Source organism: Ochotona princeps, chromosome 1 (assembly GCF_030435755.1).
Source record: "Ochotona princeps isolate mOchPri1 chromosome 1, mOchPri1.hap1, whole genome shotgun sequence".
NCBI classification, from domain to species: domain Eukaryota; kingdom Metazoa; phylum Chordata; class Mammalia; order Lagomorpha; family Ochotonidae; genus Ochotona; species Ochotona princeps.
This window is the reverse complement of record NC_080832.1, coordinates 99060441-99087908: the sequence shown is the minus strand read 5'-3', so window position 1 is coordinate 99087908 and position 27468 is coordinate 99060441. Positions and strand designations below refer to the sequence as shown.

The following is a 27468-nucleotide window of genomic DNA, read 5'->3' as shown; positions in this document are numbered from 1 at the left end:
GTGTGTGTGTATCTGTGGGTTGCAGCTAACTCCTGTGTGTGTGTGTGTGTGTGCGTGTGCGTGTGTGTGCAATAATGTTTTTTCTCTCTGCTGAGGCTTACTTCTCCAGCCTATTGTTTGAGACAACAGATATAAGTTGCGATGGGAGAGGAGCGTCGGATTTGGTGTGTATCCCCCATTTCCAATTATAGATGGATCATTACAGACGGCGCAGTCCCGAGAAGCCAGACATCTGCTCCTCACATGAATGCACTCACCTCCTAGAGACCAGGCTGCCATCATGCTCTGGAAGCTGGTGGAAAACGTCAAGTACGAGGACATCTACGAGGTGAGCCCACACCCCCAGATGCAGCTTGAGCTTTGCAGAGACGGAATCTGAGCTTTTTGACACCCCCAACAGATATTTATATTTTGGGGATGGGGAAATTAACGCTATTTACTGGTAGATTTCCCGTCGGTTTTCTCAGCTTTCTTTAACTTTTACAAAAGATGACCCAGGGAGACTTCGATATTCTGGAAAAGGGACTTGCAATAGAGATCTGGCAACTTTTAATTCCGGGAGATCTCTCTCTCTCTCTCTCTCTTTTTTTTTCCTTTGATTTTTCTTTCTCTGTTCCTCGTCCCCCCCCCCCCCCATCCCTCCCGTTTAGGCTGCGACGGGGAATGCGGTGCTGCCGGCTGTAGGCAGGCAGTCAGGGAAAACCGAGCCCCATCAGGGCGCCGGCTCTCCTCCTTTCGGGTGTGGGAGGGAACTGGGTTCTCTAGCCTCATTCGTACCGAATCCAGGCTTTTCATTTTTTATTTTCAATAAGTTTTCTGAAACAGGTAGTAAAACGGACCCACATAGAAGACAGAAAATTAGAGAGGTAAACAGACGTGGCAGAGAAAGCCGGAGAGGGTTCGGTCTAGCGAAGCCACAGAGGTTATTTTCTGTTCTCTAGTGTTTTGCTTCTTTGCGGGTCATTGCGTCCCAACAGATCGCGGCCGCCTCGTGGTTTTGACCTTTTGAAGGAAATTATCTGCCCCTGCCTCGTGGCCTCAGTTTTTTCTCCTTTGGGGCAAGAGCGAACTGCACTGGCTTGTGCAGCCCCGAGGGCGCCCGCCGCCTCGGCGCGGCCGGGACCCCACTCTCCGCTGCCCTGGGCGCTCTCCGCTGTCCTGGGCGCTCTCGGGAGGACACTGCCCGTGGCCACACGGCTCCGGGGCTCGCGGGCGTCCTCGCCGGGGCACGGGGCGCAGGCTGCGGGGCGCGGGCGGGACGGGGCGGGCGCCGCCGGCGACCCCCGTGGAACTCCACCGCGGAGCGCACGGCTCCGGAGAACTCTACTTCGGGGTGAGGGCTTGGAGGAGACGTCGAGGGAGGAGAGCAAGGTTCGAGAGAGGCATAAAACGGAAGGCGATGGGGGAGCTGGGCGCGGAGGAAAGTGCAAGAGGGCGAAATAGGGCCCCGAGGGCGTGAAGCGGCAAGTTGGAGGCGCGAGCCGGCGGGCAGGGGCGGGGCGCGGCCGCAGGAAGCCGGCCGGTGCGTTGCGCGCAGGAGGCGCGAAAGGGCCGGCAAAGAAAAGCCATCTCGCCGCTCCCGCACAACCTCCGGGAAGGCAGGCGGGACTGGCCCAGCGGAGGTTAAGAGTAAACAACTCGGAGGAGCGGTGGGCAAATCCCGACGGAGCAGGCGGGACCAGCCCTACCGAGCATCTTGGGGCTCCAAGGAGCATCCCTCTAGCTGCGCTCCGCGTCCAAGGGTCCTCCCTTAAGCCGGCGCAGCTTTAGCCACCCCACATCCTAATTTGGGGGGCTTTGCAATGGGGGGAGGGAGAGAGAACACGGGAGGCACGCGGAGAGGGAAAAGGAGACGCGGAGAGGGCCAGCCAAGATTTGGCTTCACACTGCGGGAAGCCTGGGCTTTTCCTCCCCTTTGTGGCTGGGTGTGGACTGTAAAGAGGAGTCGGGCCTCGGCGCCTGGTGCGGTTTGTTTCGGTTCTGCCTCCTTTTCTTTCCTTAACAGGCAGGATAATGATAAAGTCGAAAGCGCTAGAACTCTGGCTCTCAGTGTGCTTGACATTGGCTAGGGTGGGAGCCACGCCGTAAATAGCTCTGGGTGTACGTGGAGGGATTAAAGTAATCGGGGCTAAAAAACTCGCCCTTTGATTATGAAAAGTAAACTGGCTAAATGGGAAAAGGAGGGGGTGGGATAGAAGAAAAAAAGAGAGGGAGGGGGAAATGGGAGGGGTGGAGCAAAAGAGGAAGAGAGGAGAGAGAGGGAGGGAGAGAAGGAAAGAGTAGGAGGAGAGGAGGGAGAGAGAGAATATCACAGGTAGTCCTTTCTGCCTAAATTTGCTGCTTAAAAAAAAAAAAAACACACACAGGAGACCCCGCAGCACGGTGGAAGGAGCCTATTTAAGCCTGGACTAAGGTTGAACTTTAACAGAAATGGCTGTCAGGCCAGTTAAACGGGTTCCTGAAACACCCAAAAAGGTTTTCTGTTGCCCCTGGCTTTGCTGCAAAAGCTAAGTTTCCTGCACTTAAAGACTGCTTATATTTTTTAATTGAGGTAAAAATCGCAGAGGGTGTGCGCCCCAAAGAGGAGACGACCACAGTGGGGACGAATGGCCCCCATCTAGCCCAGCCTCTAATAAACATTCCACATTCAGTGAAAGTCGGTGAACATCACTGGATACCATTGGGCCCACTAATTTACTTTTGTCTCCCTTCTAATGATGAGGCAAAGCCTGCCGCTTTTTTTTTTTTTTTTTTTTTTTAATCTGCAACCAAAGCACCCAGGGCCATCCATTCTTCTCACTAGCAAAGTCTTTCTCTGCAGGTACAAGAACAGCTACATTCTACACAAGCCCTCGGCTAGACTCTGCTGCCTGCCTCGTCCAAGGGGGCAGCGGCGGCTTTACCCTTGTCCCAGCTCAGTTAATTGAAGTTCTGCCTCTTTCCTGCTAAACTTTTCCCCCAGTCTGCCTTTGCCAGCCCCCTCGTCTGATTACATCTAGTAACTCTCCACTGAATGAACGTCATTTACAATAGTAGGGGAGCTCTGCGCTCGCCGCTGCTTCACGCTCCATTTGTCCTCCATTCTCCCTTTAAAGTACTCGTGTAATATTAATAGTCATGAATATCAATTATTATGAGGCGGTGTAGGCAAGCAGAGGGAGGAAGGGGCGCCGGAGCAGTCTGAGCCCAGCTTCGGGTGGAAGAGGACTGCATCGGGGAGCCCCGAGGACCCGCAGAAGAAAAGAGGTCAGAAAGACAGCGAGAGGCAGATGAGCAGTTCTGGCTGTGTGTGGCAGGCATCTCCAATCTAGCTGGAGTTGGGGGGGGGGGGGGCTTTTTTTTTTTTTTTTTTTTGATGGCTTGTCCTAGAAACACCTCAAGCTCGGCTCCGTGTCCGGCTCGCTTCCTTGCTGGACTCCTTGATTTTTTTTTTTTAATCATTGTTTGATTTTGAGCAGTAACCAGGCTTTTTTTTCCAGATGTTAGTCCACACCTATTCATCCATGGTGAGTTCGGATTCACGTTGTACCAGAATTGCATGCTCTCTCCTTTCACTGTCTCTATGTCTCCACATCTCTGTGTGCGTGTGTCTCACCCTCCATCTCTTTCTCCGTCTTCCTTTGAGCGCCTTTGGCTTGGTAATTTAGCACCATAATTGGACGAGGCTGCAGCTGCTTCTCTCTGCATTGTGTGTTCTCCGTCTGAGCTCCATGAGTCAGCTGGGAGGGGGGAGGCCGAACTGAAAAACTTTTTTTATTTGCCATTGCAGTTTGGAAATTTGGGTAACTCTTCTTGCAAAAAGAGTTCTGGAGACTACCATGCCGTTTCTGCCTGAGAGAAGCTTAAAGCCCCTCACACACAATCTCCTCTTTCCCCTTTCACTTAGTTACACTCCAGCCAGGACAGAGATAAGTTGTCCGAAGTGTTTTATGTTTCCTTCCCAACTTTGGGTCTTTGGGCTTAACACCCTGTAAAGTGTTAGAGTACTAGATAGAGACTAAAACCTTTGAAAGAACTCAAGAAACCACAACTCAGCAAGAGCTTAGGACGTGATCTTGAAGGAGATCCATTTCAATCAAACACCATGTAAGTTCTTTAATTCCTCTTGGGAAAGGAGGAATGACTAAGGACCCGGTTCTGGCGGCTATGGGGCTCTCCAGGAGCTCCTAGGACCCAGGTGGTGTGGGGAGCCCCCTGACCAGCCAGCTGCATTGTACCTGAAGGCAGAAGTTGCCTTCTAAAGAGGGGCAGCAACACAGATGTTGTGGAGTTTTACTGGCTGTGGTTTGCACCTTTAGAAGAGCTGGGAAGAATAGATTAAGACACCCAGAATAGCAAAGCAGGAAGCAAGCCTCCTGCGCTTGGGATACTGTCACAATCTCTCTTTACACGCAGTTTCTTGTGTTTGGCCCAGGGTCGTGTTTTGCACCCCCCTCCCCCGAAGAAGATTCAGATATTGGTTGAGCTGGTGATTGCCCCACACACCCTCCCCCCCCCCCCCCGCCACCTCCCTGCCTAATCTCCCCCAAAGAATCGAGTTTGGAATTGATGAAATCATGTGGTGCCCTGCGTGAAAGTAGTTAGGGGCCCAATTTCAAGCTTTCTGCTTTCCTTGTCCCGGGAAGAACGTAGCGAAGCTAAGCTTCTCCATTTGTCGCTTGTGTTTTTCTCCCCCTACTCTCTCTCTCTCTCTCTCTGTCTCTTCCTGTCCCTCTTCCTCTCTCCGCTCCCAGGACCGGCACGATGGCGTCCCGAGCCACAGCTCCCGGCTCTCCCAGCTGGGCTCGGTGTCCCAAGGACCCTACTCGAGCGCCCCGCCGCTGTCCCACACCCCGTCGTCGGATTTCCAGCCGCCCTACTTCCCGCCCCCCTACCAGCCGCTCCCCTACCACCAGAGCCAAGACCCCTACTCCCACGTCAACGACCCCTACTCTCTGAATCCACTGCACCAGCCCCAGCAGCATCCCTGGGGGCAACGGCAGCGACAAGAAGTGGGTTCGGAAGCCGGCTCTCTGCTGCCCCAGCCCCGGGCCGCCTTGCCCCAGCTCTCGGGCCTCGACCCCCGGAGGGACTACCACTCGGTCCGCCGGCCGGACGTGCTGCTGCACTCGGCGCACCACGGCCTGGATGCGGGCATGGGTGACAGCCTTTCGTTGCACGGCCTCGGCCATCCCGGCATGGAAGACGTCCAGGTAACCACAGACAAACGAGACAATAAATAACGAAGGGAGGAGGGCAACTCTTATCTTCTTTTAAGAGAGAGGCTGTTCGTATCATTAGAACAGAAATGGAAGTGCGGGACACATGTTTACGTGTATGTGTTAATATATGGCTCTGAAACAGCGATTTCTGGAGGCCAGATTTGGAAAGCAAGGACGCTATAAATTAAATCGTGAGGAGAGAAATGTGTGTGTGTGTGTGTGTGTGTGTGTGTGTTGATAGTCTGGGATCATTAGAAATCAAGGTTTGTGTCCTGCCTCGATTTGTTGATAGTTTGGGATCATTAGAAATCAAGGTTTGTGTCCTGCCTCGATTCTCTGATTCCTGCAAATTCTCTGGTGCTTTGTGTGAGCACCATTTGGTGCCCCACCGGCACCAGCAGAGCGCAGACCCTACGAGGAGCCTGGCTCTGACAACGTCAGGGGTCTCAGCAGAGCCCAGGGTTTTCCTGCTGGATTTGCAAGGACAGTGCTAGGATTTTGCAAGAACAGCGTGGTCCACATCTCAGAAGGTCCTGCTTCCTGTCGGCTTTGCTGTGAATGTCCCATAAGCAGCAGAACTCTTTCCTGAGGTAGAGTTCTAAATCGTCATCTGAAACATGCAATATTTGTAGAAGAAAGATCCAGAAAGCCACAACTTGGCTTGGTCGTCCAGGAAGACAGATAACATTTGGGATATTCTTTTCACTTTTTTTGTTCATTGAATGACGCTAGAATGAGAGTCTCCACCTCCCTTTCCAGGCCTCCCCCATTAGTAGTCTCCCCATTGCCACCATCCCAATAGAAGAGGCATCACATGTTTATTTCTAAAAAGAAAAGGCTCAACGCACTCTCTCCTAACCCCTCACTATCCTATTTGCAGCCCACACAATGGAGCTGAGAATACTAGGTTAAACTAAACAAAGGAACATCAAACAAATGATTTCTAAAATGGTCTGGATGATTCTGGGCAAATTGTCCCACCCCCCACTCCCATAATTTAAATGGTCTCCGGGAAAGGTAAATATGGTTGAAAGTTATTTAATTGACACTTCAGTCTCATTAGCATAGTTGTGTATATTACTGTGTCATTTAGGACCTACTTATGAAGTACGTGAAAATGCAATTTGAAAGAGAAAAGGGTTTCCTTACTTGGCCGAAGAGAATATTCTTACACTGTGAAAATGTGGCGGCAGCATCAGCTGTTGTCTGTGTATGATCTATGGTGTTTCACTGCTTTAAAAGACGTTAAGTTAGTTATTATTTTCAGAAAAGGAGATTAAATTACTTGATTTGAGCCTGGACTTACCTGCAACAATAAGAATGATATGTTTCTTGACTTAGCCAAGTTTGACTGTCCCTGGCTGGAGATATTGCTCACTTTGGAATATCACACAGGAAAGAAAATGTGTAATAGTTTTCTTTAATGTATTGGGGTAATATGTGTCTTGAGGGAAAAGTTTTTGAATTAACCTTTCTGAGTATGGTCCATGGATGGTGCTAAATCATAGAAGTGGATCAACTCATCATGGTTACTGTTAGTGATCCTAACACTGGCAGTGGCATTCCCACTTGGCAAGCCAAATGGTAGAGCAAATGAACCCAGGAATTCCCAAAAATAGGCAACAGATTTCTTGGTTTTAGGTGTGTGTTTTTTTATTGTTGTTGCTGCTATTATTATTTGAAGATAGAAATGGGAGAGATTTTCAGTGTTGGGTGAAAGACCAAAGGCAAAGGAAACCCAAGGCCATGAATCAGTGTGCATTTGAATACCCTGTTCCAAACATCAGAAAGGATTTTAGAGTATTTGTCTATACAGAACACCCTGGACTGAATAGTCACGGTGGGGATTCTAAACTAGAGAGGTAGGCAGAACCAGAGTAGAGAAAGTGCAGGCCAGACCCTCTGACACTCCTGTCCCACCCCTTTCTTGTTCCTCCCACAGCTGCATCCCAGCAGGTTGATTGGTGGGATAGGAGGCCCCAGTGCACCTTCTGGAGATGGCTCCCCAGTGCAAAGCAGGGGAAATAACGGGGTAGGGGTGGTGTCTGTCCTGCATACCAATAACGGACATCCTGAGGACGGGATGGAGCTGATGTGATAAAGCAAGGGCTGAGTGTGGGGGCAATGAGGGAATCCCAGATCAGACTCCCAGAATGAGAGTCTTGTCCTCAGGAAAGATCCAGTTCCAAGAAGGGATCATGCACTCAGGGACTAAAGTTCCCTGAGTCGGCCAGGGTTTCCACCCTGCATGCAGGTTGGCTGCGCCACTCTTTGGGTCAGGAATGTACTTCATTCATTTGTTCTTTGTTGAGGGACCTAATGTGTGCCCCACATCCCGTCCAGCCACCGACTTGAGACCCCGCGGGCTCTGCCTTGCCTGTGGGTCAAAGGTTGGGGAGGGTGGTGTGACCGGAGGCTTCACACACAGGACCACTACCCTGACCAGGAGGGAAGAGAAGTAGGGAGCTAATTAACCAAATGCCTCTAATATTTTTTTTAAATGAAACTATAAAACCCTGTCAATTTCTATTTCAATTTACTCACAGGGGCTATTAAACTAGCAAATCGCTGTTTGGGTTCTGGGTATGCTACATTTCACCCATTCTGTGTGGGGCGGGGTGAGGGAGGGAAAAGGGAAATGTTAAAAACTCAGAAATATGGCTAGAGAAAGAGGAAGTGAGATGACACCTAGTTTGGAATTTGTTTCGGTGGCTTTTACACCTCTTTGCTTCCCAGCTTTGCTCCCTAACCTCCCATCACCCTCTAGCACACAAAATATAAACATACAAGAATGATAACTCAGTACCCTCCCAAAACACACGCGCGTGCGTTCGCACACACACACGCATCGAAACGCACACTAGTGTCTTAAAGCAACCCCTGGTATCACTTTTAACTAAAGAAGTCTAGTAATTACGAGTCTGAGTTGTTTTCCTGCGCTTCCGCATGCAGTCCTAATTAAATCTTTACGATCCTCCCTGTGACGATTAAGCGCCAGCATGCTGCGTGAATATCCTGTACAAAAACCCAGCAGGCGGCTGTAATTAGATAGAAAATCAGACAAGAGCCTTCTCATTAACTACCACAACTACCCCACGTTGCTGATGAGGCGTATATACATATTTACGTACCAACGTGAGGGTAAGGTATGGGGGCTCAAGAGTCCAGGCGCGAGTAAGGGGTCGGCTTGTCCACAGACACCAGCGAATGTTTCTGTCTTGTGTGGACACATTGCCACTATTGACATAGGGGCATAGGAGGAGGTGGAATGTGTGTGTGTGTGTGTGTGTGGTAGGTCCTCAGCGGAGTTGTGAACAAGTTAAATGAACTATTTTACAAACAGCTTTTTGCTCTTTCTTTGGGTGTACATGACATGTTACAACATGGAAAACAGTTCTTGAGGGAAATACCAAGTTTCTTTACCTTTTGGAGAACTGACCAGCCAATGTTAGAAACAAAAAGGAACAAATTAATACGCCAAAAAGCCTTCACCGTGACTGGATCATTTTGTTTATAAACTGCTGCTTGTTTGAGGGGAGACAGATTCTTTTTCTTCTGAACACACACCCGTCTGGGGATGCAGCAGAGTGGGTAGGAAGTGCTGTGAAAATCTCACCTGAAGCAGTTTGCTTTCCGCTTCTCTGGAGGGCTTGACAAATTGAGCAAAGGGGTTGCTAAAGGCTAAGTAGAGCAATTGCACATTTCATAAAGATCTAGCCCGTATGTTGATGTCTGATGGGGGTACAACAGTTTTCTTCACCTTTCCGAGAACTGGTGAGTCACAAAGGTGGCAAGAAATTATCATACCTCCTACCTGACTCAGTCACCTTATTTCTGATCTGCTGCTTGTTTGGGGAAGACAGACTCCATACTGGTTGTGTGTCCCAACAGTAAGATTCTTGCTTCAATATCTGCTTCTCTTTAGAAGTCCTGCCAATGCTTAGAGTTGAAATTTTCTTTTTCTGGGCTGCAGCTGTGGCAAATAAAATGAATGCTCCCCATGTAGACACCTGAGTGCTGACTGGGACAGTCCGGGGCCTTTGTGTGTGTGTGTGTGTCCCCTTACTGCCTGTTTGACAGGTGTGCTCCTAGTTGGGCAGGAGCATCAGCAGAATGGGGAGGGGAGCAAAATTGCCCTGGCTTCTCTGAGGGTGTGTCATTTTGCAGCAAGAAGCTAGTAACTAACAGGAATATGAATGCTCTGCAATAGGTGTGCAGTCCTTCAGGCTAGCAAACATGTTCTTATGTGTTACTGTTTGCATTCCATTCCAAATTGCTCAGACTTTAATTAAAATCCCATAATGTAAACTTTTATCTGTTTATAAAATAGCTCTGGGGTTAAGATGTGCTGGGATATAATGGAAAGCAGAAATTGTTCTTCCTAATATTGGTGAAATCTTTCAGCTGCTGATAAATTTTTACAAGTCATAAGAGGAAATAATATAATGGTTTATATGTCTGTGCAACATCTCTGTTTTAAACAATAACTGAATGGACATCCTAGATGTCACTCACAAACTTCCTTTCTCCTTTTCTTCTATTGGAAGAATTTATAATTTGTGTCAATTTCATTTCTATGTCCATTTTGAGCTAATAATGAAAATAATAAAACCTCCCTTTGTGAATTAATATAAATGGAAATAACAGAAACTCCAGTTTGGAATAACATGATTTATGTGTGTGATTCTTTAATATCCAGTCAATTTGAATAGCTATGTTTTTATATTCACAGTCAGTTGAAGATGCCAGTAACAGCGGCATGAATCTATTGGACCAATCTGTCATTAAAAAAGGTATGGATTATTTCTCTCAAGCATAAGCAAAATTTTCCTTTAATGTTTTTGTGATGAACTTTGAGCAACATTCATTATTTTATTGCAGACAAATGTTTGTCCTCCTCAGGATAAAGGCTTGTTTGGAAGAAGGAAATGGGGTGAGGTTGAGAAAAAACTGCAGAAACCTGGATGAGAGAGACATAGAAACTGAGACAATTGCTATTTTTTCCGTGGTGCATTTGCTAGCTATCCTAGATGCATTTTAGATGATTGCAACATCATCAAATATGGAAAGGGCCTGGAAACATGGGTTTCAAAAATGTGTCATCATGATTTCATTGATAGCTGGGGGTTGTGGAACTAAACCCAGGGTTACTTAGGCAGCTTGTTTTAACCTTGTTCTTGTGTTTGACTTTATGGTGGTGGTTTTTTGCCCGTTCTCTGTGCTTTATGAATGGTTTCCTTTTATTATTTTTTTAACTGTGCCCAGTGTATTGCTATATATGTACATCCTGAGATGTTTAAGACAGCCTAGGCACATATCTGAATCTTCCTACATATGCATTCATGATTTAGTGTGACTGTGGGATCACCCCATACTGTTAAAGGGCATGTGATATTAACAAATGTTTGCAGTCTCTGGTACAGCTGTAAGCAAAATAATTAACTAATTAAACTAATTAAATGTAATTACAATAACTCATTTCGAGAGTATTGCAGCTGCTTAATTTTTTTTCTCCTCTTCTCTGACAGTCACTGAGAGAATGCCTGACGATTAGTGTATGCCTGCTGAAAGGTCTGAGTGTCATTCACACGCCACAGATTTAGGAGCTTGAATGTGTAAACAGTGCAATCTTTAATTATCAGAGGAACTAGTATTTGAGGATGCAGCTCTGCTACTGTAAACCGTTCCTATCAGTGCTAAAGACAATCTGTCCTTAACTTTGGTGTCAGCAGTCCCCAGCTTCAGCATTCCTGATCAATTGAGCCACTTGCCATAAACAAAAATAAGAAAAGATTAGTTGGAAAGATGATTTGGCAGAGCCAAAGTGGGACAGTAGAAGGGTTGTGGAATAAGGGCCCCAGACGTTTTGAAGAATTCTAAATTGTCTTCTTTTACAAAGGCAGGAAAAACCAAATTTCAAAGATGGGCAGGGGAATCAGTGTTTGGAAAGATTTCATTTGGTTTTGAAATGACTATCCTGTAGAATATCAGGCTTAGGGTAAACCTGATATTGTAAATATTGCTACAAATTTCTCTTTCCTCTTTTTTATGTGTTATTTTCATTTTTAATACCAGCTTTTAGTTTGCAAGAATACCAAGGCTTGGGACTTGAACTTACAACTATTTCTAACAGCTCGCCTTCACCATTTCAACATTACATCTTTTGGTTAATTACTGGTTGAATTGGGAGCGTGGGGGAGGAGCTTCTCCATGTGATTTCTTTTTTAATTTTGTTTTGTTTTAGCTCCCCTGCCCCTTTCATGCAAAGCTAGAACTACTTAGCTCGGTATTCGGTATCCTAGCAACATCATTTGGTCTGGCAGGGGGACGTGCCCAACAGATCACCAATCAACAATATTACTAATAGGCAGGCCAATAAAAATATTTGAAACTTAGCTTGCCTGGCAAAAATGGAGATGTAAATAATCCCTAAATGTGGGATGCTTTGGTTTCAGAGATACTATGCTTCTCAGAGAACTGTGAACCTTTACATGTAAGGTTATCTCCAGGAATAAGGAAAGAGCATTTATCAGAGTTGAAGTTTGTTTTTGGAAACATTGGAACATATTCTATGTTTCTAAAAACTTTTTTTAAGTGTACAGCTTAAATATATTAGCACTATAGCCATTTTAATTGATTTAGAAAGTATGGTGTGAATATTAGGTCAGTTCCATTACTTGGATTTTATATTTGCTTTATTACATGAAAAAAAGATCCTGAGTGTCATATTTTTGCCTCTAGAGAAACATAGGCAAAATAGGAGTAAGTACTTGATTTATTTTTCCAACTCACAATGAAAGCCTTAAAATAAAATAATGGGTTTATTAACCCCTTCTCTTCCCTCTCGTCTCCTGCCTTTGCCTGCACTTCCCATGAGGGTTAATTTGAGATTAATTTCATTAAAGACGTGAAAACTTTCTGAAAGTTTCAACAACTGGCAGGGGATGCAGTTATGTAATTAATTTCTAATGGGCATTTAGAAAAATTTTTTTTTATTCTAGCTCATTAATAGAAGGCTGACAAAGGCTTGGGGTTTGGGTGTCTCTGGCTTTGTATTCATGAACCCAAAACATCAAAGGTGTATTTATGAACCATGGACATTAAAGGTATATTTCTCTCTATCCTTATGTTGCTCCTATTATGGCAAGGCCTTCTCCTAAATTTTAACCAGCCTAATTTTTCACCTGGGTTGATATCAGCGCACAACTTACAGGCTCTCTCTCTTGTTATGTTTGCTATCTGGGCTTAGCTGACATTTCTGAAGTAATTTAGTTAAGAGGAAATGAGTTGTTCCCAGTAGAGAGAGCAAACGAGTGGAGTGAAGGTAGCCAGCGTGATAAATGGCTCTTTCATTTGAAGATCTCCAGAGCTCGTTTACGGGTAATTTTCTGTATTGGCCCCCTTTGAGCTATTAATGCAATCGGCAGGGACCGTGGCCCCTCTCTTCTTAGCTGCCCCATTAGAGCTCCCATTAAGCTGCCTAGTCTCAACTCCAAGGCAGGAGTGGGAGGGAGTAATGAAAGGTGCTTTTTAAAACTCTCCTAATCTAAACCGGCGGAGGGTGGTTAATACGATTTGAAGGGGGCTGGTCAATGAGCAATCAATAAAGTAATAATGAGAAGGATTCGGTACATTAACAGTCTAAAAATCCAACGAGACATTAAAAAATCATTCTGAACTCTCAGTTCCATTAAGATTGGAAATCTGGGGGTGGGGAGGGCTAATATATAATGATCATTGCCGTCATCATATAGTCTAACTGAAAAAAAAAGACTTACCAAGCCGTTGAGAAAAAGTTTTTGGTGTAGTCAGAAGCCAATATGCAATCTGTTCGACACCACAAACAGAAGAAAATATTCTGAGATTTCTTGGAAAGGCTATCGTGGCTAGAGTCCAAAATTTGAATGTTGTGACTGTGGGGCATTTTCATTGGTGTTAGGGATATCCTGTTTGGTTAGTTTCAGTTCAACCTCCGTTCCCTCCCACCTTTAGTTCTGGCCCCTTCCCCAAATAAACACTTTGATATGCATTTTCTTTGGGTAGAGAGAATAGAGAATTTGCCAAATTTTAATTACAATGAAGGCTGTTCGCCTCACTCTTCCTGGCCTGGCAGGTAAAATGCCCCCACAGGTCCCCAGAGCTGATAGAGGATCCCAGTTGCTGCTTAGGAAGCAAAGACCCTGAGATGCATTCCACTACCCAGTGACCAGAGTTCAGAGATTTTTCAAAACTGAAAATATTCAACATTCCTAGCCAATCTCTTAATATACTCGCCCCCCACCAATACGAATCTCGGCCTCAAGTGCCGAAATAGAAGACAAATGACCCTCTGGGAGTCCCAGATGCCATGTAAGTGATGAGACCCAATTCACCTAAGAGCCTTTTAGTCTGTCTCCTAAAGGATGCCAACACTGGGTGTTTGTAGATTTTGACATTCCAGCTTTCTTTGTGAAAAGTGTTTTATTTTTCTATGCTTGTGCTCGCATTTATACATGTGCTATCTGTGTGGGATAAGATGTAGCCCTCAGATAGATAGGAAGGCTACCAATGTGAGGAAGGAGTGCTCTCAGTGAGATGTAATTAAATGACATTTAGGGACCATTGTCAATCTATGTTAAACCTCTTGGGTGCTTCATGTAGTTTACATATTTAAAACAAAACAGCCTTTTAGAGGGACTCATCCCTGGAAGCTGTAAGATAGATCCAGTTCTTTCCTTCTCTCCATCAGCAAAGGTCTCAGGGTATGATTCACACTTCGGTTTAAAGAGGCGAGAATAAGGGCCAGCCTATTAACCCTTTAACTTTCCAGCCTACCAATGAATGATTCTTTAATACATTTCCTTCATCTCTTTTAAATAAAACCTGAGTAACTATAACAAGATATTGATCTGTTTTTGAATATCTTCTTTCCCCAAAAGAACTGATGCGTGGGAGAGTAGGACAAGTGAGATTTATATGTGTTTTATTCAAGAAGTTGGACATGCCATACAACCCAATGAAGAGAGAAAGAGAGAAGCTTAACTTTTAATGTATGCACAGAAAATTGTAAACATGGAAAGAACTGAAAGCTTCATGCTGAGTTTTGCTATGCTCCATTTCCTTACCATTTCCTGCTGTCGCTTTAAACCTATCTCAGTCATCGCGGGGTTCTGTGAGCAGGAACAGTGCACTCATAATTACTAACAAATCAACCGGGCCCTGTTGCTCTCTGGGTTTATTGATAAGCTGGAAGTAAGCAGAAGGGAAAAGACAAAGAGAATAAAATATGGAGTTAATCAACTGAGCTAAGCAGGTGTGAAAGTAGAGGGGGGAGATATATGGTAGTGAAGTTAAAGACCTAACAGAAAGTTGGAAAAAGAAATGTGTAAGGTCTATTATACAGACTAAAAGTGTGCCAGGGTGGGAAAGAGTTTTAGAACCTGAGGGTGAGAATATGTAGAAGGGGAAACCAGAACATAAGCATAATATGAAGTATGTCTACTCAGTTGAAGTTTCTGGAAAGAAAATAGGTATATACCTCCTGGGAGCTGTAGTGTGCTAAGTAAAGCTTAGTTGAGCCTATTTAGGTGCTTATGCTATGCAGAGAGGTGCAGACCCCGGAAGGGAGCAGTACATAGTCCCCAAAGGAAATAGCTCTTTGTCAGGTAAATCAGGCAATTAACAATAGTGAAATTAGAAGGCACGGTAGAAAGTGTCTCCAAAGGCCTGGATGTTCAGGGGAGTTGGCATCTGTGGCCATGAGAACCAGTCAGAATTATAATCTTCCAGAGATACGTAGTATAAGATACAGGAACTGAACTTCGTACTTGCAGCCTTCTGGGTGTATTGTTTCTATTTTTTTTTTAGATTCTAAGTAACACAAAAGTATAAATCTTGCAGAGAATCATATATTTTCACGGAATTTATTTCCATGCTTCACATCCTGTTAAAACTACTAAGGGGAAAAATTATATTTGGGGGAAATTTTTCCAAGTTTATGGAATGTCCATTTCTGTGATGATACATTATTTGTCTCTAGGGTCTGGTATATGAATTTGAACATGGAATGTGCAAATCAGGACCAATGTAAAGGATTAGAGATTAAAATAAATGTTATGATTGTGTGTGAGAACCAAATGACAGGGGGTTCCTAATATAGTTACCTGATTTTAACTTTATATTTTACTCAAATCTGATTAATATGCACACTTCAACTTTTCATTGGTACATTCTCAAATGAGAAGCAGCTTCCATAATGAAAATAGAAGTTGCATGAGAATCCCACTTCACAACATTGCAGAATAACCATGATGTTACTTATCATCATTTATTTATCTGGGACAAAGTCCTGGCCTCTGTGGACAGGGATCCTCCAAGAAATGGCAAAATTATATACTTTAGTGCCCCTCTCTTTCATTTCTATAGAAAGCCTCTTTTCCATAAGGTGTTTTGTAAAGAACCGAATACAAGTTCATAGGAAGTAGACCATCTGGGATCTCCTTGGCTTTGAGGAGTGTCTAAGCAATCTGCTGAAAAGAATGAATTGCTACAAAAATACTCAAAGTTGATTATCCTATTCCATACATGGAGGAAATCTTATTTGATTTGTAGGGTTCTCAACTCTAGACACTAGAAAGAACACTTTCTTGTACCAGGATGATAGGATTGAGACAGAGTTATTACCAAAGAGGTAGAGGTGGAAAGCAGCAAGATCAGCTGCCCAGTGACTTCTAGGACCTAGGGAAAGAAGATGGAGCCATGCATCAGTCTAAGGGGCAAGACCACCACTGGACCAGGACATGGACCTCACAGCTCCTCTTTCCTGGCCTTCGGAGCCCAGCCTTTTCCTAACGTGCAGATGATACCGAAACACAATTAAACAGAAATACAGGCTGGAGAGGCTGAATGCGCCAGGGAAGCAGTGGCAACCAGCTGTCAGCTCTTATTAGCTTCTGCATAAAACATACCTTGAGTGCAGTTTGTTATCAATTACTTGCTGAAATGAAACAACTGGGGCAAGGCAAGACCACCGCTCATATGAATTAGTGTGATTGGTTGATTGATCAGGGCACCTGTTGTAAATCATAATTGCTCCAAAGAACCACCAGCTAGGGCATTAATTTATAAACAAAATTCATCTCACTGCACAATTGCTTGCATTGGAGATGAGCATGTGGGCTTATTTCTAAAAGAATCGGTCATTATGATGGAGGGAAATATGGAGCTCATTTTAAAGAGATGGGCAGCTGTTTGGGGCTCAGTTCCTCAGAACTGTAATGGGGGCTCAACCTCCTGAGCCTCTCTGGTGATGACCATGGACAGACTTGGGTCCCATGGGGAAAGAGGAAGGGGTTCCACAGAGACCACTAGTAGTATTACTGTTTTGTATCACTGGATGGGATCATCACCTTCATCCTTATCCCCATTGTTGTCTTCAGAGGCAATCAAAGAGAATCAGACTCGGTGAGTGCCTAAGGTCACACAGCTACCACGTGACAAATAGGATGTGCCTGGTTACACAGCAGTCCAAGCTCTGGGTCCGGGTTTTCTGGGTATAGTGAGTGGTGCTGTGACTGATGACGTGTGTGTACACACATGGGAGTAAATTTCCAGTGCTTGGGCAGCCTGTGTTCCCAGAGCTCTGAACGCACTGCAGCCTCGCCTGGAACACATCTTTCCAGTGATCTCACAGTGACATTTAGTATCAGCCAGTCACCACTATGGAAGCCCGGCCACCTTGATGGAATTCCCCCCCCCCTCTCTTTCTCTCTAGTTCCGGTTCCTCCCAAATCTGTGACTTCTCTAATGATGAATAAAGATGGCTTCTTGGGAGGCATGTCCGTCAACACCGGAGAGGTGTTTTGCTCGGTCCCGGGCCGCCTGTCTCTGCTCAGTTCAACTTCAAAGTACAAAGTAACTGTGGGAGAAGTTCAAAGACGACTCTCGCCCCCCGAATGCCTCAATGCGTCTCTCCTCGGTGGCGTCCTCAGAAGGTAAAACCCCTCAAACTAGTTGGTACTGGGTGGCGAGAAGAAAGCCAAAGCTGAAACCCTGGAGAAGACCCACACGGTTGCCTAGCAACTGGGCGCCAGGCGCCAGTAGAGGGAAGTTAGGGAGGGGTGTGGGGTGTTCCCAGCCAGGCGCAAATCCAGAGCCGCCGCCACGTGAGGGGCCGCGCGCACACACTCCTGCGGGCTCAGACCGACGCCCCGCAGGCGCGCAGCGCACGAGCAGCCGCGCTCTCCCAGCCACTGCCACCTGCAAGCCGGCTGCCGCAAGCCGGCTGCCACTCCCCGGCTGCACCGTACTGTTCCAGTCCACCGCGAGCACCTTCTCAAGCCTAAGGGTGTGACACCGAACCTATACACATGTACCTCCACTGCTAAATACCTAATATAGCCTACATCTTTCTGTTTGGTTTTGTGTTGTAAAATGAGGTTGGCAGTCTGCCAAATTTGTTTCACCACACTCAAAAACGTTGTGTCCCACGGTTTGAAAAACTAATAACACCACAGTTAAGAATAATAATACTGGGACCTAGCACAGTAGCTCAATGGCTGGGGTCCTCGCTTTGCAAGGGCAGGTGAGTGTCCTGGCTGTTCCACCTCCCATCAATATCCCTGCTGTGGTCTGGCAAAGCATTGGAGGACGACCCAAGGCCTTGGGATCCAGAGTTTTGTGGGAGACCCGGGAGAAGATCCCGACTCTTGGCTTCAGATTGGCTCAGCTCCAGCCATTGGGGCTGCTTGGGGGGTGAACCAGCTAGCAGAGGATCTTTGTCCCTCCTTCTCTGTAAAAATCTGCATTTCCAATAAAAATGAACAAATCTTTTAAAGAAATCCTTTTTTAAAAAAAGAATACTAGGTTAGAAAGAGTAATAGTCCCCCATGGCCCCTTCCACGTGCTTCTCGGTATGTTTCACCCACAGACCGATTCCTCCTGGAAATCACCTTTGGTCTGAAGGTTAAATTCTCCTCTAAACTCTCTGCCAACCTTTGAACCCACTGGCAGCGTCGCTGATCTGAAGGTGACTTTTCATGGGATGGAACTTTCCAAGTTCCCATTTTGGAATTGACTGTCCTCCCGTCCTCCTTTCCTGAATGGGACTGGGTTAATAATACTGCAACAAAATTTTTCAGTGATTATTCTTATTTTTTTCTTGTATTTTTGCCCGACCTTAGCATATACAAAGAGAACCTTGGGAGAAATGAAGGGTGTGACCCGGGAACTTTCTCATTTTGTATTCTCTTGCTCTGCCCTACAAGTCAGTCCTGGGAATGTTGAGTGAGCGTGGAAGTTTTCAATCACCCCCTGGAGCATGGAGTATGTGTGGTTAAAGCTTGTTATGAGATTGAGATAGTCCATATAAAGTGCTTATCACATAACTAAACTCCCCAGCGTGTTAATTTTATTGTTATTATACTTATCATGCTTAGTTTCATATTTCATTCTCCCCTCCCTTTCTAACATAGCTTCATTTTATAGCGCCTCTTGACCCCTTCTTTGCCAAGCTCACCTGTTTCCTTGAATGCCTTTTCTTCTGCAGCCACTAGGCTCCATCCCTCTTTTCAGTGAGGTTGAGTTTGCCTAGTTCCCGCTCACCTCTTTGCCTCCAGCACGAGGAGGAAATACGTGTGAAGTGTGTGTGTGTACAGTTCCTACCTTCTCTATAGACCCACAATCTACAGCCTAATTATTCCCATCTGCTATAATTTTTTTCTCACAAGTTTTTTTTTTAAAAAAAGGACTTTTTTTTTTTTTTACGCTCTGTATTGCAGAAATTAAGCAAACCTCAGCAAACTATCAGCAAATAACCAAAAGGAAGGGAAAAAATGTGCTAACCTCAAGTTAAAACCTCTTCAAGCTCCACTGGGCTTTAGATTGCTAAGTCTAAACTTTGTTTCAGGAACACTCTGAGGTTAATCAGAATGTTAATTCTTGCAATTTCAGAGCCAAATCGAAAAATGGGGGGAGATCTTTGCGAGAAAGGCTAGAAAAAATCGGTTTGAATTTACCCGCGGGCAGGCGCAAAGCAGCAAATGTCACGTTACTCACCTCCCTGGTGGAAGGTAAGCAAGGCGTGTGGCCATTTCACAAAGTGGCTGAGTTTAACTGTCGGCTGGAGGCTGACATTTTACATGTTTCATGATTAACTGGAAATCACTGCAATTGTTGTGCCCTTCTGAGCTGGATGTCAAGCGGCTGCTTGAGCGAGAAGTTCAAAGGTCCTTTCACTTAGAGCCAACTGGTTGGGGGTGTTCCTGCGTGTTGGGGATCCCCAAGCTTTGGGTAGTTAGGTCTGGCCCTGAGTCGGCAGGGGTTACCTCTGCTGCTACACAACATTGGAAACACCCTCGGTGTGAACTCCTGGAAGAGAGAGCATCAAACTATTCTATACCCTCTTCTCCTTCCCAGAATAGGAAAACACATTGCATTTCTTGACTTACAATGACTATTTAAAAAATATGTCATTTTCCAGGGCCCTATCTTCTCCTAATTGTCTGGGACAAAGTGCAATGTTGATGGCTTTATAAAGACCATTGATGCCTGTGAGAAAAGTGATGGTTGTGATGGTGGTGGGTGGCTGGGGAAACGTGGAGGACAGGGAGGTCTGATCACCAAGGGTGGAGTCTTCAAATGTGAATTATATCATTGTGAATGTAATGAGACCTAATTGGCTCAGTAGTTTGATTTTGTGGATCATATTTATGGTGTGTAATGAAAATGCTTGACTACACAGTCTAGAAAAAACACTACATATAAAGTAGTAGAGTAGAATTTGTGAGATGGACAAAAAAGAGAATGTATGAGGAGTCTTCAAAAGTTTGTAAAAAAGAAATGGAAATGTAACTATTTTGGTTCATAGTTTTCTCTTAATACACATTTTCCATGCACTTTTTGAAGACTGTTTGCATAGATAGGGGAGTCAAAAGCAGGTGTATGTAGGATTTTCTTTAAAATCTGGTTTGCAATTCATGTTTTCCCCCCACTTCTATTCTTAAAAGCATTTGATATGACTCTATGGTAGGAAACTGTGCTTTTGGAGGAGAGGATGTTAGAATATTCAAGCACCAACCATAAATTCATCACAATAACAGATTTTGCACTTTGCCATCTTTAAGGCAAGGTTGCTTGGCCCAAACTCACCATCCAGAGGCAGGAGTCACTGAATTTCCAAACCACACTTATTAGTGGTTGACTCTCAGCCTGGGGGCTCCACATTTTGCCCTTCAGGGAATTGCTAATATCACAACCCTCATTTTGCAAGTGAAGGTAATCTTAGTCCAAGACAGGGAATTTGGTGGAGAAGACAGGAGACTAGAATCCCAATATCTGGTTCCAATATTTGCTTGGCAGCTTTGGTTTTATGAATTCTTCTAGCACCATGTCTGAAGTCTGTCATTGTTATTAGGATAATGATGATTAAATATAAGTCACATCCTTTAAAAGTAGTGTTGCAATGGGATAATTCAGCATATCTCTTTTTCATGTTTTGGACCTTCCCTGGAAGCCCCAAGGCTGTGCTTTAAAGAGTATCAGCGCTTTATTCAAAAAGGGGCTTCCACAGAAGACGAGGGCTACCTAAAGAGTTCTGCGTTTTCTAGAGCTCTGCGTCATCCTTGTGAGTAGGAAGTCTTCAAGTTCGAGGATGATAGCATGAAACTCTGAATGGGGAGAAATCTGAAGCTTGACTAGCAGGGCAAGTGACAAGGAGAATAATCGTTTCATTGCTGGGTAGCAATGCTCTTCCCATTTCCATTTGACTTATATTCTTTAATAGAAATGGATAAATGCACACATGGATTTATTTATCTATTAGTTATTAATAAGAGATTTTTTCCTAATACAATTATAGGAAGATGATGGTGACTTTTAAATTTTATTTAAAGCAGGTGTAGCAGATGTTTTAAAGAGAACGAAGGAATCTGGCTTGAATATCCAAATGTCTCAATTCAATTTTGAGATGCCTCTTGAATCCATCAGCCCATCTTTACCTTAAGATCAACCAGGTGGAATGAGGGAGACCCTGAAGTTTTCAGGAGATGTCTGTCTAGGTCTTGACTCTAGGTCTGGAAAGAAGCCCAGAAACTATAATTATAGCTTTAGGATCATTTCTTACTCCCAGTGTCTGATCTCTACTGTTTTCCCTAACAGCTGACCTCCTCTGGAAATACTACCAGAGCTGACCAGGGAGCCTCGGCTGCCCTGGCACATTTAATGAAAGGGTGTTGATTGTTACCTCTGCCGTTGTCTTTTCAGGAGAAGCTGTTCACTTAGCTCGGGATTTTGGGTACATCTGTGAAACCGAATTTCCCGCCAAAGCTGTTTCTGAGTATTTGAACCGGCAGCACACAGACCCTAGTGACCTGCATTCCCGAAAGAATATGCTGTTAGCTACCAAGTGAGTGTCCCAGATTCTTCACCTGCTGGTCTCTAAGGCCTACCCTGCTGAGGCTCCCCAGTGGAGGAGACCAGGATTGGGTGGTGTAGAAGCTCTCAGGGGAGGGAGCAGGAGAAGCCCCTCACTGGGTTGTCTGGAAGTGATGTTTGCAGCCTTTGGCAAATGGGCTGGGAATTTCTCCGGGCTCCCCCGCCTTAGCTTATCTCTGTTCTCTCTTTTCAAGTCTGTGGCGAATGGCTCTATTAATTTGAGTTCTCAATTTCCACAGTTGTTTTCTCTAACCTTCTCCTAGTGGGTACTTGTTTCCTTTCCTAACTGGTCCGTAGGCACCTATTTCTACCCTGATTTCACTTCTCTCCCTGTCAAATCTGCACAGCGATGTGTGCCTGCTTAGGCTGTATTGTCACCCACGTGCACCCATCTCTACCCATGGCTCTAATTACTGCATTTGCAACGTTGCTGTTTGTCATCTTGCACCGACTTGTAAAATTTACTACAACTCCAGAGGGGGAAATAGTAAATCTCTAGCTAAATTTAGGTCTAGAGCTCATTTGAACTTTTACAGTGGGTTTTCTATTTATTTGATTTACTCCTGTCTTTGGCTTCGGTGTCATATTGATGGTGTTTTATGGCCAGCTCAGGCCTGCAGTGGGCGGCGCTGCGTGCACCCGCACGGTTCTCTCGCAGGCGCGGTCCAAACAGCGGAGCTCATTTATTTAGCGCTGGAGGACGCGGTTTGTTCCGTTGACAGCGTAATTTAAAGAAATATATGGAAGGCTGAAAAATCATTTGCTCAAATTTGTCCAGATGTTTTTGAGACGTGATTGGAATTTGATTGCCCCTTTCCGCAGGGTCAAAAAATATTAATGTCCCAGAACTTTAATTGCTTACAGACCCTGGTTTGGGCTTTGAAGATTTAAAATGTTTGACTCTCTCCCAGTACAGAATTTCCTTTTTGGCACTTTGGTAATGAGTACAAACTTAAAGAAAGACTTTAACCATCTCTTCCAATGATCAAAACCTGGCATCCCCCCTCCTACTGAGAGGTTTTCCTCTGAAGTATGAGCAGGCTCGAGGCCTTGGTCAGTTGGCTGTGTGCTACCCCTAGCTCAGGTGTCCTGCAAATGGGACCTGTGGTGCCTCAAGAAAGGTAAAATGTGTTTTAGAGGGCTTTTAAAAAATTCCTCTTAAAAGTGTGTAAATCAGATTACAATTGCACCAAAGATTCCTACCACTTCCCAAAGGGAGGCTTATAACTGGTCTTGTGGCCCTTATGGCTTTTCTTAGATTGGTATTTCTTAATGTGGGATATCAGAATCACCTGGAAAGCTTTTCCCATCTATTTGCCAAAGAACCTATTCTTTAGTCCCCTGAAATGGCATCACTGGGGGTCCAGCCTCGAGTGTGTATCTTGAATCCCACCACTGACTCTGAGGCACCTCAGGTTTGAGAAGTGTCTTCCTTAGGGCAGAACAACTGCCCGCTTCCTTCATGCTTCCTTCACGTTGTGGGTACCCATGCTCATTTTGAAGGTAGAAACCACGTGGTAGAAAGAGGTAGGTACCTGCTGGTGTGCTTGATTCCCTACCCTTCAGATCAACAACTTCTCAGCGGCTGCAAGAGATTGGGAGATGTGTTCTCCAGTTGATTTAACCATAATCCCACAGCAAAGTGGGAGCACTCAGACTCTGGGGGTCCGCTAAGTCAGTCAGCTCACCTGCCTCTATTGTCTTGTTGGCCAGGCCAGGTGTTGTCAGGTGCAGTGGTGGGTCATTCCAGCAGGTATCTGGAACTGCAGTGCCATAGGGCTGCTTTTCTCAAAATCCCATAAACCCACAGGCTAGAGGCAAGCAGGCAGGCAGGCTGAGTCTGCCAATCTGAGAGAGGCTATGGCGTTTGAGACGCTTTGCCTCCCTGCCTGCTAGCAGAGCCAAGTCATTTGACCTTCAGGGCGCAAACGTTCCCATCTCTCTCCTATATTAAAAATGTCTCAAATAAGCTCAATCTGTAGTTAAGTACGCAGGATTTCTAAGGCTGGGAGACTCCTCTGTATTGTAAGTGCCTTGAGGAAATAAAAACCTTCAACAAATAAAACCTATCCTCCCTAGTGTCTTAACAGTCCACCTTTAGGTTTTATTTAAACTATGTGGGACTCCTTTTATATTGGCAACAATCCTGTTACGCAAAGATGTATAGTAGCCTAGCCTTACAAAAAAGGAGGGGGAAAAAACCTTCTCCCTTCCCAAATACTGTAGGTAAACAGGTTTTTGCTTGGAATGGAATCAACGTTCTCTCCTAGAATAAACAATTTCTTGCCCTGGGCCATGCAAGGCTCAAGCAATCTGCTTCAGTGCGAGGGACAGGCTTGTGGCCAGAGGCCTAAATCTTTCAGGGCTTTCTGAGCCTGATCAGCAAGAGGTTAGAGAGGTGGGAGGGGTGGGGGTAGGGGTGGGGGAAGTGGCTCCAAAGAAATACCTGGTAGGCGCCCAGAATTATGGAATCTTCACAGTTAGACGGCAATGCCCAGTGAATTTTTACAGAGGACGGTCTATGCAGTCCTGGAACGGAGAGGGAAAGACTGGAGAGAGATTAAAAGGCAAGGTTTTGGGGCTGAAGGGGTACGTTACTCCCCCCGCCCCTTCCTTCCAAGGCCCAGCTGCTCGGAAAGGGAGAGCGCTGGGAAAGGAAACAGAGCGGAATTGCCCGCATTAGCCTCGCTCTTCGCTAACCCGGCGCCTCTGGGCTTGTGAGAACGTCTCCTTTCTAATGCCAATGACAACGACACTGAGGGTGATTTTTTTTTCCTCTTCCTCCCTCCACCCCGCTTTACAGGCAACTTTGTAAAGAATTTACAGATCTGCTGGCGCAGGACCGGACACCAATCGGGAACAGCCGGCCCAGCCCCATCCTGGAGCCGGGGATTCAGAGTTGCCTCACTCACTTCAGCCTCATCACGCACGGCTTCGGCGCCCCGGCCATTTGCGCCGCGCTCACGGCCCTGCAGAACTATCTCACCGAGGCGCTCAAAGGCATGGACAAGATGTTCTTGAACAACACCACCACTAACAGGCACACGTCTGGGGAAGGCCCAGGTAGTAAAACTGGAGACAAGGAGGAGAAACACAGGAAATGAAAAAAATAATAATAATTTTTTAAAGAAGGAAAAAATGTTTTAAATACAAAAGGAAAACAAAAAAAATTAATTTTAGCTTTAAATATTGGATTGGCTTTGGAAGAATTATATTAGGTAGAATACACATACAATCAAAAATTTAAAAAGAAAGCTAAATAACTTAAAAAAAAACAACTGAGGCATACAACGGAGCAACAATATCTGTTCTCAGTGTCTGTTTCAAGATTCTCTTGGAGACAACCGTCCGGATTTTTCACTTCGGTTCTTTCGAGTTTAGTATTCTGATAATAAAAGAAAACCATGGTTCCCCTCCCCGGCCCTCCCTTTTGGAAAATAAACATAAGACTAAATATGAGAAAACGCTAACTTATTGCAAGAAAATCAGAGGAACGTTGGTGTCACTGCTTTGACAGCTGGTTGACTGAAGGCGCACGAACTTTTCCATATTTTTTACTTTTTTTTTTTTTAAGGAGACTCTTGCTGTCCCGGCCCTCCACCTCACCTCACCACTTTCCCAGCCACCCTTGTCTGCATTGCCTTCCCTTCCTCACTCGGTTTCGGGAATTTTCCGGGATGTAAATGAGTGTGGTTAGCTCTTTGGCGTAGTTTAAAGCCTCTCCAAGGCCCCTTCTCTCCCCCTCCCCACCCAGCCCTGCATCCCTAACGCCCCACCCTGCAGCAGCGGGTGCTCAGCTTCCAGGCCCTACGGGTAAATAGGGACGGGGAGGGAGGGTTGGGCGGGAACTGGCGGGACTGCTGGCCTGGACGAGCAGAGAGGCTCCCGCGGCAGAGGAAAATCTGGACCATTAAGTTAAGACTCATCATCAGTTCTTTTCAGAAATGTTACCAGTTCCCAGCCTGGCCAGCATCTGCATACTGAGAATCTTACATTTGTTATAATATCTGTGCCATCTACCAGTTTTGAGAACTGTAGTAAACACACACATATTATGAATACGTTGATTAGTATTGTAATTTCTTCAGAGGGGTATGTACTATTTCATTCTCTTCTGTTTTCCAAAGCTTTGCCAGCATGGTTTATGAGCTTCTTCAAAGAGGACTTGGGCTTCCTACACAATCTATAAGGTACAGAAAAAAAAAAAATCCGATCCCTTTTTCATCAAAGCCTGTGTGTCAGAATTCTGCAGGTGCACTTCTTTAAAGAAGCTCAAAGGGAATAATTTAGAAAGTGGCCAATATGATGGAAGCAGCTTTGAATCTACTTGCTAACATACCTCAACGCCGCAATTCCAGCAGGGGTGGGAGGTGGTAAAACGAATTTTAAGGGAAAAGAATAAGGGATTTTGGAACCCCATATAGCCCAACAGTGGCACCCTGCATGTGAAATGGATCTGATTTCCCTGGGCTCTTTAGTGACTGCTGGTTTAAGGTGGACAGAAGCAGTTTTCCAAGTACAGCTGAGAAGGGGCAGAGGCTCTCTTGCTTCGGCCACAGTTGCTTACACCCAAGATGCTTTATGATGAGGCGTGTTCCCCTCTTAGCTATGCATTTGCATTCAGTAGGAGAGTAATACGTAGGGAAAACACATGTATTTCAGCTTTGGATTTTATTGTCTGGATACAAGAGAACTGCTCTCAAATAATTTCATACATTTGGTGTCTGTCACTCTTGAAGGCCCAGCTACATTCTTGGGCTCCACCTTGCTGACTACCATGCAGTAAGATCTGGAATCTTGTGTCCCCGGACTTCCCCAGAGTAATCAGAACTCTCCCCAAGAGAGAGGTGGACGAGCTAGGTCTCTAAGTTGACTGTACCCTGACAACTTTTGGAAACAAATTGGATATGACTTTGGCAACGTTTTTCTATAAAGATCCAGATTTTTTTTTCTGCAGGACTTACACTAGGACTTAATAGTAGCGACCTCCCCCCTCCCTTCTATTTTGGTGGCTTTGCAGTGAGGAAGGTTAGTTGAGTTTACAGAAACCTGCTGAAATATTTTCCCAGACTTTTTTTTTTTAATCAGGTAAGGAGAGGAAGTTAAGGAAGTGATATTAGGTCATTTGAAAGTCCAAGCTGTGGTTGAGGTTATATCTTGACCCTTCTGCTAGTCCCAACTAGCACATGAGAGGATTACAGAGGAAAACTAGACCTTAGGAAGCGTGTAGAGGTCCATCTCTCCCTGGCACATTACCCTGGGCCTTGGTCTGAGGGCCTGGCCGCTTGTATTAGCAAATTGTAATCTGATTGCCCAGGCCGGGAGAAACCAAACTGAAAACCGTCGTCTCCTTTCCTTGCAGGGCAACGCGCCCCACGCGTGTGACGGTGCCAGAGACGCGATGTACGCGCCTTGCTCTTACTGTGCAGGTCCTGAGACCCCGTGGGCCACTCGCGCCCAGTCGTGTTGAGGACATAAAATCAGCCGCTGGAGGGGCCGCCGGCCGCGCAGGCCCTTCCTGCTCTCGGTCTCACCCTAAGGGCTAAGGCGACCGAGAAAGCCCCATTCTCCAGTAGGTAAATGGGGTGGCATCAGCCTTGGGCTGCAGACGGGGAGGGATCCAAGCTCTGAGTAGGCCTACAGTTGCCAGCCACCACTCAGGGCGCTTTCTCCCAGAAGGAAAGCAGCCTAGAAATACCCCAGATATCGGAAACCACCCTCCTCCCCATCCCAAGACCGCTGGACGGAAACTCTCCCAGCCTTTGCGTTCCTAAAGTGGGAGATGGATGGGAATTACCGTAATTGGCTCTGCAGGTTCCCTTCTCGGCCCTATGACCTCAGTCGTGCGTTCCTTTCT

General features: G+C 45.6%; 1 protein-coding gene across 2 annotated transcripts; it reads left to right on the top strand.

Annotated features, from left to right (window-relative positions):
* Positions 1-63: 63 nt before the first annotated feature.
* Positions 64-26030, top strand: TFAP2B (transcription factor AP-2 beta). Of its 2 annotated transcripts, XM_004590435.2 has the most exons (8): positions 1531-1962; positions 3480-3506; positions 4734-5192; positions 9934-9994; positions 16954-17173; positions 19131-19249; positions 21441-21582; positions 24415-26030. In XM_004590435.2, the coding sequence occupies exons 2-8, from the start codon at positions 3480-3482 to the stop codon at positions 24713-24715; spliced, it is 1329 nt and encodes a 442-aa protein (XP_004590492.1). In that variant the 5' UTR covers positions 1531-1962; the 3' UTR covers positions 24716-26030. The 2 variants fall into 2 exon arrangements, with proteins under 2 accessions (XP_004590491.2, XP_004590492.1); XM_004590434.3 differs by lacking the exons at positions 1531-1962; positions 3480-3506 and adding an exon at positions 64-328.
* The last annotated feature ends 1438 nt before the right edge of the window (positions 26031-27468 follow it).

What these genes read in the sequence shown, in the direction of transcription:
- TFAP2B (XM_004590434.3), top strand. Translation starts at nt 248, where the DNA reads ATGCACTCACCTCCTAGAGACCAGGCTGCCATCATGCTCTGGAAGCTG. An exon ending in CCAATCTGTCATTAAAAAAG is followed by an intron (nt 9,995 to 16,953) that starts GTATGGATTATT and finishes CTTTCTCTCTAG; the next exon opens with TTCCGGTTCCTCCCAAATCT. An exon ending in CTCGGTGGCGTCCTCAGAAG is followed by an intron (nt 17,174 to 19,130) that starts GTAAAACCCCTC and finishes TTGCAATTTCAG; the next exon opens with AGCCAAATCGAAAAATGGGG.